General features: G+C 38.3%; 1 protein-coding gene across 1 annotated transcript in view; it reads left to right on the top strand.

Annotated features, from left to right (window-relative positions):
* Window positions 1–7,868: 7,868 nt before the first annotated feature.
* Window positions 7,869–12,161, top strand: part of LOC121369261 (inosine-5'-monophosphate dehydrogenase 1-like) — a 49,019-nt gene continuing 44,726 nt past the window's right edge. The window contains exon 1 of the mRNA XM_041494224.1: window positions 7,869–8,716. Within this exon, the coding sequence (XP_041350158.1) occupies window positions 8,622–8,716 (95 nt within the window). The 5' untranslated portion in view covers window positions 7,869–8,621. The remainder of the gene's footprint in view (window positions 8,717–12,161) is intronic.

Here is a 12,161-nt window from a genome sequence, read left to right as displayed (position 1 = left end):
TTCAGGCTAGATTCGTTGTCCGTGAAGCGAACAATCCCGACTTCTACAGGTCCTTTAAAAATATTCTGTGCTGGGCAGCGGTAAGGGTGGGTAGGTGCAGCATAAATATGAATAATAAAAAGTAAAGAACTTCAAAGAAAAGCTAAGAGAATGCTTCTATAATTATTAGGATTTTGGATACAGTAGCGTAGGCAGGATTTTGTAATGTGTGTGTGTGTGTGTGTGTGTGTGTGTGTGTGTGTGTGTGTGCCTGGCATCCAAGCAAACAATGCTATCGAGTAGCGGGATATAACACAGGAACCTCTTTAATGTTATTAAAGTTACAGTGTCTGGAAGCAACGTCATCATCCCAGCATTTATAAGCAAATGTCTTCCCCGTAAACACTGACTTGCACTAGATTTCGAACGGAAGTGTGTAAACACATTCAAACACTATCTGCCTGAATGCTGCTCGTTCCAACTTCACACATTACAGAAAATGGTTGCTATTGACGTTGGTCGAAGCCATGCCAACTTGAACCACGAAAGCCGTCAGAGAGCAACGGAACCAAACCTTCCGGTACGTTGAGGCTTACAAGTATTAATACAATCCTTAAAATCCTCTTTCTAGCAGAAGAACTAGCAGAGATTCATCAAGAGAATACCATCTAACAAGCTATTGCCGCTCTGTCTCCACTTTTGGATGTAAATACAACTATAATATAATTTGTAAACTTTGTCAGTCAAGATTTTTGTAAGGACTTGAATTCTGTGTAAGTATCTTCTAAATTATTTTATGTCAACCTGTTACAATGTTTTGCCAAGTTTGATGACTAACTAGAATAAAATACATGAACAGCTAGTTGAATTGAAAAAGGCCATTTATTGGTGACATAATAAATGACGAGAATTGACATATTCATATACATATCTAACTAGTTACATAACAATATATATGTAATGAATTAAATTTAACAATATTATCACTGATAAAATTGTCTTATTACCATGTCATCAAAGATGTGGGCAACATTATACGCCCTTAAGAACTAATGTCATACTGTTGAATATTCAAAATAAGCGGAAGACTAAAACTACTAGTGAATACCAAAATTATATAACTCAGTGTATTGGGTGGGATGGAGGGTTATTTAATGGAATCTTCGTTGATTAATACTAATTACCGAATTGTTTTACTTAATAGCGCCCTCTATTAGATCTTTGATCAAGAACCATAACCGTGAGTTTCAAGTAATAGGACGAGTTGTCTTTTCATGCTTAATTTTAGATTATTCAACAGTTTACATAAATAGATTTAACTGCATTAAATAACATTTTATGTCAACCTGTTACAATGTTTTGCTAAGTTTGATGACTAACTAGAATAAAATACATGAACAGCTAGTTGAATTGAAAAAGGCCATTTATTGGTGACATAATAAATGACGAGAATTGACATATTCATATACATATCTAACTAGTTACATAACAATATACATGTATATGTAATGAATTAAATTTAACAATATTATCACTGATAAAACTGTCTTATTACCATGTCATCAAAGATGTGGGCAACATTATACGCCACCATATTGTGAACATCACAATAACCCCATCCAAAACATTGTATAACCTAACAATTCGTTGACAAATATAACCTATTTGTCAGGGGTTTTATTTCTATGAAGCAAAACACATTATAATCCTAAAAAATCCAAACAAACCCCCCCCCCCCCCCCAAAAAAAAAAAAAAAAAAAAAAACCAACAACAACAACACCACCATAGTCAGAGGCCATTATACCCCTGACATGTATGCAAACACAAATATTATGATACAAAAAATCATGTTTGTCAGAGGCCCTTGTCCCCATGACGCAAATGTTTCAAACAAAATATATCATGAATTCACAAATGCATAGTTACAAGAAGACCTTGTCCCCAGGATTTCATGGGTCAAGCAGAATGCAATATTATAAAATTGTGGCTTTCAGAGGCCCTTGTCCCCATGACGTCCATGATTTAAGAAATTACATTATGAATACACAAATTCATGTTTGTCAGAGGCCCTTGTCCCCACGACGCCCATGGTTCACGCAAATACAATATGAATACAATTCATTGTAGTCAGAGGCCCTTGTCCCCATGACTACTACTCCTAAGCACAATTGTCCCTGTTTCCATAATTCCACATATTTACCTAGCATTGATATTTCTGTATGATATCACCCATAGTGGTGTGTTATCAGCTACAATTGTAATGCAGGTACCCGAATGTACTTTTTGAAAGCATTGGAATGCCACCTTCCCATTTGTTGAATTTTTTCATCTGGAATACCCATCATAGCTGCTGTGGTTGCTGCACCTATTCGAAAGCTATGACTTTTATAATGGTCTGTGCTAAGTCCACTCCAGATCAATGCCTCTTGGATGTAAATACAAATATAATATAATTTGTAAACTTTGTCAGTCAAGATTTTTGTAAGGACTTGAATTCTGTGTAAGTATCTTCTAAATTATTTTACTGAATGTTAGATGTTCTGTTATGGTTATAATGTCACATATCTTGGCATATAAAAGACCACCTTAATAGTCTACTTGTACATATATTTAGAAATTGTTGAATGTAATGTAAACTGTCTACAGCTCATGCAGATTTCGCGCTCATTTTGTAACGTGGACTTTTGAAAATATATTACAGGTTAATATGGTAACACCTGGTCCACGACCGTTACAAAAAGTGTACACTATGGTAGAAAACTCCCCTAAATTTAATGTATATAAGCATTTAATAGATACCTTTTGCTTTTAGTACTTCCTTAGAATATCATTGCTAGATTGAATGAATGAATGAATGAATGTTTAACGACACCCCAGCACGAAAAATACATCGGCTATTGGATGTCAAACTATGGTAATGCAAACAAATAAGGTGATGATCAACATCAATATAAAAATTCAAGATTTAAATAAAAACAGTGTAAAGAACTATGCAAAAATACAGATAGATTTCTTCTCACCAGTTGTTTGTTGAATAAGGTAAATTATTATCATATTGAAAGGTCGTAACGGAAATGTTAGATGTGTCATCAGAAGGATATAGAGGATGAATATCACTTTATTTTGAAATCTCCATTGTACATTCAATATATACTCTTCACAAAAGGTAGGGGAACCTGAAATATTAATGTTAATATCAACTATTAGACCGAGCATACGTTTTGACCACAGACATCCTAGTAAAGAACGTTCAGGTCTGTTTATCAACACACCGAAACACATTCCATAGTTTGCACATGCCTCACGCAGTTGCCCCGTACACGTGTGTGGGGTGTCATTCTCGATTTTGACAATTTCCAGGAAGGTCGATTAATCACTGTGGAACATTATTTCTGTCAATCGTTTTCATTCTGTTGATCATGTAGTTGTTATTGTTTTGTTTTCAGTCAAATTTATTGTTTGAATTTGCGATTACTGAAAAAACCCGTCAACTTTCAAATTTAACTTAATACCTACTGTAATACTGAACTACCGGATGTAATGTTTGCCCAACTAATTCACTATTGTCATATAACCATTCCCCACATCTAATATACCGTACAATTTTGGCAATTGTAAATTCTTATTAGAATTACCATACTTTTTTTGAAGAGTATATATTAAGAAATACTATCTGTTTAAATTTGTCTGTTCAAAACAGAAAAGAATTATGTAATATTGGTAAATATCTTTAAAATACATTGTGTACGTTCTCAACATATTTAATTGTCCATCCTCCATATATGCACCACTTGTCAAATGTTATTGATTTGTATATGAAATATATGTCCATGAGCCGGAAGACTTAAAGCTAATTATATAAACTATACTATACTAAGTCATGGTATTAATAAACATAATGTGATTAAGAAGATGGGACGAATTTCATTTGTAGAGTGCCCGCCTTGGATGCTAAACCTCGTAGTATCGACCTCTATTAGATGGTATCATAAAAAAAAACACCCACCCATTTAGCAGTGTTTGTGGCGTCAGCCGGTTTTCTCTTTCATTCCCTATGGTAATAATCATATATCTTAATGTTTAAGGGCTAGTAAATATGGACATAACGAAAATAACTGAGACAATTACAGCCCCTTGATGAAAGTAAAGTTTGTTTTATTTAACGACGCCACTAGAGCGCATCGATTTTTTTATCTTATCATCGGCAATTGGACGTCAAACATATTGTCATTCTGACACTGTTTTTTAGAGGAAACTCGCTGTCGCCACATAGGCTGCTCTTTTACGACGGGCAGCAAGATATCTTTTATCTGCGCTTCCCACAGGCAGGATAGCACAAACCATGGCCTTTGTTGAACCAGTTATGGATCACTGGTCGGTGCAAGTGGTTTACACCTACCCATTGAGCCTTGCGGAGCACTCACTAAAGGTTTGGAGTCGGTATCTGGATTAAAAATCCCATGTCTCGACTGGGATCCGAACCCATTACCTACCAGCCTGTAGACCGATGGCCTAAAAACGACGCCGTCGAGGCCGGTCCCCCTTGATGAAGGCGGCGGGATGCAGTGTAACGAAAGCGATTTATGTTTAAACTTGGGATTTTCGTATAGTGTCTTAATTATGTTTTAATAGCTGTAGATTCCAATGCGCTGAGGCTTTGTTAGTGAAATATATGTTTTCTTACAAAGATGATCAGTGACAAGCGTTTTAAACTTGATCGAACATATCGCCATAACATTCCACCATTAACAATTCAAGAATTCACTGTTAGTTTTCAACAATTAATGATAATATACTGACATTTTATGAATACAAAATTTTGTGAAAGAGGGACCGGGACATGGTCAACATGAGCTGATTGTAATACAAGTATCACATAGAGAGAGAGAGAGAGAGAGAGAGAGAGAGAGAGAGAGAGAGAGAGAGAGAGAGACAGAGAGACAGACAGACAGACAGACAGACTATGTTTGTTGCTAAAGATACTGGATTGAGACCAGGTGGTCCCTTCACCGAATATCCGTCCGTGGACACTCATAGATGTAGTCAAAACCATGTGTGTTTTTATATGCCATGACGTGTCACGTATTGTATAATTTCACATCAACAGCAGAGTATGTCATACAATGTATGTTTGCAAACATGCCATTCGGACCTGTTGTAGCCTAGGATATAAAATAACACATCGTCGATAAGGCCTACTAGCGTAGGTAGAGTTTTGTTTTGAGCGAATAGAAACTGCATGCAAATACGTGGCGAACAACCCGGTGACGTTGTTGATGTCGTGACCTCTCAAGTTTGCATTTGTAAGATGGTTGGGGAGGGGGAGAGGGCGAGGGGGAGAGGGGGAGGGGGAGGGACATGAAATCCTTATGGCTACACTACTCTAAAATTAATGTGACGTGGAAAGACCCTAGTAACTATGACTTACACTAACAACATTGTGTTGCGACTTGCGAATCTCTTTTCAGCCATTATAGAAAGAAAGAAAGAAATGTTTTATTTAACGACGCACTCAACACATTTTATTATGGTTATATGGCGTCAGACATATGGTTAAGGACCACACAGATTTTGAGAGGAAACCCGCTGTCGCCACTACATGGGCTACTCTTTCCGATTAGCAGCAAGGGATCTTTTATTTGCGCTTCCCACAGGCAGGATAGCACAAAGCATGGCCTTTGTTGAACCAGTTATGGATCACTGGTCGGTGCAAGTGATTTACACCTTACCCATTGAGCCTTGCGGAGCACTCACTCAGGGTTTGGAGTCGGTATCTGGATTGAAATTCTATGCCTCGACTGGAATCCGAACCCAGTACCTATCAGCCTGTAGACCGATGGCCTAACCACGACGCCACCGAGGCCGGTCAGCAGCCATTATAGATAGCATAAAGAAACAAATTCTGTTATCCACCAGCGAATACCTATTCTGGTTTGTTATAGTATGTAGCCCTGCGGTCAATAAATAATGCCATTATATGAGAGGTATTGTCTGAAAAAAAGGGGCAGCAATGTTTGTAAACACCTTTGCACATTGTTTACTTTATAGCACTAGTGGTAACAACACATGTTCCAGCGTTAGACAGGAAACCCGCTCCAGCCAAATAACCTATTCCTTTCGCACATAAACGACCAGTTGAACAAAGCCAACAAAACGAAAAAAGAAGAAACGATAAAATCGGTTTAGTCCGCCCTGGACAAAGCCAGATGCAGGGGCCAGGAGGAAGGGGTGGGAGTGTAATTGGGGACGTAGCCCAATGGTAAAATGCTCGCTTGATGCATTGTCGGTCTTGGATCGATCCCCGACGGTAGGCCCATTGGGCTATTTTTCGTTCCAGCCAGTGCAACACGACTGGTATGTGCTATCCTGTCTGTGGGATGATGCATATAAAAGATCCCTTGCCACTAATGGAAAAATGTAGCGGGTTTCCTCTCCAAGACTATATATCAAAATTACGAAATGTTTGACATACAATAGCCGATGAATAAACCAATGTACTCTAGTGGTATCGTTAAACAAAACAAACCCTTTTCCCCATCCAATTATAAACAATCACAGTTTTATATGAACACATCCCGACAGACAGGGCAGCTCATTCCTATGTCCCGTGATGTATTAATTCTTATGTCAATACGGGGCGAGACGTAGCCCAGTGGTAAAGCGCTCGCTTGATGCGCGGTCGGTTTGGGATCGATTCCCGTCAGTGGGCCCATTGGGCTATTTCTTGCTCCAGCCAGTGCACCATGACTGGTACATCAAAGGCCGTGGTATGGGATGGTGCATATAAAAGATCCTTTGCTGCCAATCGAAAAGAGTAGCCCATGAAGTGGCGACAGCGGGTTTCCTCCATCAATATCTGTGTGGTCCTTAACCATATGTCTGACGCCATATAACCGTAAATAAAATGTGTTGAGTGCGTCGTTAAATAAAACATTTCCTTCCTTCTTATAACAAGACCGACTTGAGAGATGGGCTATACAAACTTCCACGCAGATTTTTAATCAGACATAGAATGTACATACGTTAGCAACACAGAGGATAACAAACCAGTTATAATCAAATTTATGTCCCTCGTGAAATAATTTTCACTTGTAACGAGCTTTAGCGAGTGACAAATGAAAGTTATTTCACGAGGGACCTAATCCAATGAATACCAAATATATATACACAATAGGTCATATGGTAATATAGCGATAGTAATGGACGTTGAGTGACAGTAATTTCTTATTTTTAATACCCCAGTGTCTGCGCTTAACTCGGTTTTTTTGAGTTGCCATCCGGGCAAGTGGTGACAGCACTTTCACTTGCCCGGTTCTATTTTCACTTGCCCGGTTCTATTTTCACTTGCCCGAATAATATTTTCTAAAAACAAAACAATATTGCAACAGATTATAAGAGAAAACATTTATTTTGAACTATGCACGTGATGGGTCACGAACTATGCACGTGTTAGAAGTTAGAACACGAGCTACGCACGTGTTAGGTTTGCAATATCGCTTAGCGTTTCATATTAAATTAGATAATAGGATTATATAATTCCCGATTATATAATTTCCAACAAACAAAGATGCTTGTGTTCACCAAACGTTGAGCACTGGTATAACCGACACAACCCCTTCCTCCCCCACCCCATCTCAACGAAATAATAATAATTAAAAAAAAAAACCCCTAAAATATAATGTTCAGTGGATACAATCTATGACGTGTACACATAACCAGGGCTGAATCTTGTCGACATAAATTTGTGCCCAATTTTACATGCCACTTACCTTACACCTATTCTTATATTGGGCATATGTTTATATGTAAAAGCAGACCTACACTTTTTCATGGTGCAAAGTAGGCTACATAGCTGTACTTTTATTTATTTATTAATTATTGATTTAATTTTTTTTTTTTAAATCGTTCGCCAGGCGGGCAACCTTACTGTGGGTTTTCAGTCGCCCGTTAAGTTCGAACCCTGATACCCTGTCCCTTTCTTGGGCAGTTTGGCAATTTGTCGCACATAGACGGTTATTGGACATTCGCCAAGAAGACTGTGCTGCTGCTGTGATAAAATAATCGATAGGGCAAGTTAAAACTGAGACTGTGTACTGTTTTACATCCTCTTTAACAGGTTCACGTTCAGCTGCATGAAATCCACGCGCCATCCACTTCTCTCGTCTGCCTCACTGCACGAACTGATGATCGCATCCAAATCTCACTGCACCATCGACGATTTAAAAAAACGAGATCTCACACATTACTTCAACAGGTCAATCACACGCAGCGAAGTTTCTATTTAGTGATTGCGTTTTAGAGAGAGGACAGAAATTCCAGCATCGATCGATCAGTCAGTCGGCATCCATGGACAGAAATAACTGACCGGTTTGGTGTAGAAAAACCTGTACGTGTACAGGTCTGTGTTACGGCTTTCGTTGTTTACTGATCACCCGGTCGCAGTGTATTGCACGTCGATTACACAACGGACTAGATACACTAATGAGATCGACCAAGATTGACACGTCTAAGCGCCGCCCATGATGGGTTTTCAAATTCGATCGTATCGTTGTTGACATGGCGCGAGTTCAGGTAGCACATCCCCATCCAGACGCACGACAGATGCAGACAGACTGAAAGGCGCGCTTGGGGTCTAGCTTTTATGTCGTCGATGATGAGCATAGGACGTGCCCCTGGTCATGAATCGGTGGGCAGACGGTGTGCTGAAACCAGTCACCACGATGACGACCCCTGCAGGTAATATATATCATATATAGTACATGTACCTGTTTCAATATTTTTTATAGCTACCAGTATTAGGCACTCTGGGTCTTGTACCTTCAACAGGCGGATCGAGAGGTGGTTCAGAGCCGTGTCTTGACTAAAGTAATTAGGAAGCGGGAAGTAAAACAAATATCAAGGAACAATTTTGTTCTTTTCTAGCTAAATAAACAGGACACTTTTTAAAAAAGGTATTTAAAAAAAATTGGGAGGGGGGTTTCTGGCTAGGCTACTACCCCTGCCGCATTCCTTGCTAGGTACGGCCCTGGGGTTATGGGGATATGCATCACCTCTCGAAAACGATATCCTAAAATCAGTAGGGGCAGTGAAACAATGTCTTCTCTGTAGCTGACAAAAAAGTGCACTAATAAGCAAAAAGTAATTTGGGCAGGGGTCATCAACCTGTACGACCCTGAAATGTATGGTCAATTTACCGAAAAACAACAATGATTGTCAATAAAGGCAAATATATTTGTATGCTGCTTGACATAGCGTTTCGTTCATAAGCGTACGAGACAGGGGGACAGGGGGAAGGCAACTGCCCCCTTCCCCAGTTCTGGAGAAATCCCCAAATTCGGGCAAAATGAGTTGGTTTGAACACTTTTCACCATGTATTTTCATTATTCTAAGTTGCACTCAGTATTAGTTGTAATCCATGTAAAATGCTTGGCGATTCGTTTGCAACCCTATATAGCCATTTGGCAGTAATGCAAACGTTATAATCCAGATTCGGACATTTTTCTTTAATTTGGGCAAACATCAGCCTGTCCCCCTACAAAAATGGGAGCCCGTACGCCTATGGTTTCGTTGATAAATAAGTATATATACTGGTTGTAAATCTATATATACCTGTTTTAACAGACAAAAAAGGTCGGAGCAAAGAAGCAAAGACAAAAACAAAGAAAATCTTGAACATTCCCTTGTTTCTCTCTCTCTCTCTCTCTCTCTCTCTCTCTCTCTCAACAAATGCATATGTTTCTGTCAAATCCCAATAACCTAGCCCGAGTACTCTAACTGTAGATGGCTAAACGGACATTTGGACAGATATTCAGTCCTTAGTCAAGAGACCAAGCTATGTAATTTTCTGGCAGTCGCTGCCCACCACACGGTGAGTACTCGGCCTATCAATAACCTTACGTTGATTGAATTTCCCACTATCGGAATAGCGTGTGTTCCAATTAGACTCTAGAAGGCAAGAACACCTTTGGTGCTTGTTAATTCCAACCCCCTCCTTTTAGAAGTCGTGTACCCGCCATTGTTGTTAGCACTTCATATGTTTGACACAATCAAAATGACCTAATATCATAACATTGATATGTGTATCCTTTTTGTTTTGAAAATCAGTTATGTCACATCTCGGAACCATCGCCAGAAAGGTCAGACTAAAATCCACGTTACACATGTATTATATATGCAGCTGTCAAGCAGTGGGAAAAGAAAGTAATATTTGTTTCACACCATTTTCAGTTCCCGTATTTGGGTCACTAATAGTAATGCTATGAATATAGCGACACCTGTTGCTTGTTCACGAGGGATCACGATAATTTCACTGGTACCAGGGTACTGTCATCGTGTATCACATTACATTCATCAAACGTAATGCGCACGAAACAAGTGTTGCGATCTACCGCGATCCCTTTCCCTTCTGAAAAGGTTCGTCACCTACATCGTAGGGAGAGACTAAATCGTAGACACTGAGAGTCGTCAGCCAGTGAGCGTCTACTGAATATTCATGATCAAACGGTTGATCGACATCGAGATTTTACGACATCGAGTAATGTTCTGGTGTATACATATATAAATTATTCCAACTGTAGATATTAATGTAACAAGTATTTAATAATCTACAGTGTGCTTAATAAATTGTGTAATTGAATGTTACGTAGCGTATATCAATGTCGTTGTTTGTTGTGTTCCTGCTCTTCTTCTGTGGGATAATCCCGCCGATATTTTGATGAATTTTACACCAGTGGTTACGGTTATCTAAACGTCAAAATTGTAATGCACGTCTGTACAACTTAATTTCATAAACAAATAAACAAACAACAACAACAAAAATCATTCAACAACTACAGAATGTATAATTTAAAATAATTACTGTATAAATGAGTACAGGTCAAGCCGATTACAAAAAATGTTGTCCACTACTGTTAATTATAATTATTTAATTATTTGTAATAACAATTGTCCTAAATAAAAATAATAACAACAACAACACAACAGTAGTTACAGTAGGTTTTTGGAAAATTATAAATTTAAGATTTCATTAGGTTGGATTATAAATGCATTATCTCACTACCAAGTACACATGAAGTCATCCACTGATGTAGTTAACAAATTACACACTTCTTGGCTAATGTCTATTTCCTCAAAGTAAAAGTCTACTTTTGTAGACACAAAATTAATCAATTATCTAAGTGATCAGAGCAGATTTCTGTTTCTTTATTTTTTTAAATATGATTTTTATTAAATAGATTTGAATAAAGTACCACTGAAGGTTCATTTACCTTTAATATACATATACATACATGTATACATACATACATGTATACATACATACATACATACATACATACATACATACAATATATAGATATTCATACATCAATACATACATACATACATACACACACATACATACGTGACAGTGTGAGTGTGTGTGTGTGTGTAACCGGCCTCGGTGGTGCAGTGGTTAAGCCATCGGACTACAGGCTGGTAGGTACAGGGTTCGCAACCTCGTACCGGCTCTAGCCCATAGCAAGTTCTTAAGGACTCAATGCATAGGTGTAAGGCTACTACACCCTCTTCTCTCTCCCTAACCACTAACCAACTAACCCACTGTCCTGGACAGACAGCCCAGATAACTGAGGTGTGTGCCCAAGACAGTGTGCTTGAACCTTAATTGGATATAAGCACGGAAATAAGCTGAAATAAATGTGTGCGTGTGTGAAATACATATGTATAAGTAAACACTTTTTTTTTTTTTTTAATGACACCACAAGAGCACATTGATTCATTGGATGTCAAACATTTGGTAATTCTGACATAGTCTTAGAGAGGAAACCCACTATATTTTTTCATTAGTAGCAGGTAATCTTTTATATGCACCATACCACAGCTTTTGATATACATGTACCAGTGGTGGTGCACTGGCTGTAATAAGAAATAGCACAATGGTCCAATAAAAATGGACCGATCCTAGACCGACCATGCTTTACCAGTGGGCTACGTCCAGCCCCTCCAATTTATGTAGACACTGAAAATTAAATATGAATATGAATTATTCATCAACTATCTAACTGATCAGGGTAGATTTCCATTTTATTACATATGTGCATTTACATTTCCATTAAAATTATATTATTATTTTTTAAGTGGATGTGAATAATCTTACTGTATGTTTACTACCGATGTCAGTGGT

This window comes from Gigantopelta aegis, chromosome 3 (genome assembly GCF_016097555.1).
Source record: "Gigantopelta aegis isolate Gae_Host chromosome 3, Gae_host_genome, whole genome shotgun sequence".
Classification (NCBI taxonomy): Eukaryota; Metazoa; Mollusca; class Gastropoda; order Neomphalida; family Peltospiridae; genus Gigantopelta; species Gigantopelta aegis.
Note: the sequence above shows the minus strand (reverse complement) of the source record. Positions and strands in the feature narration are given on the sequence as shown.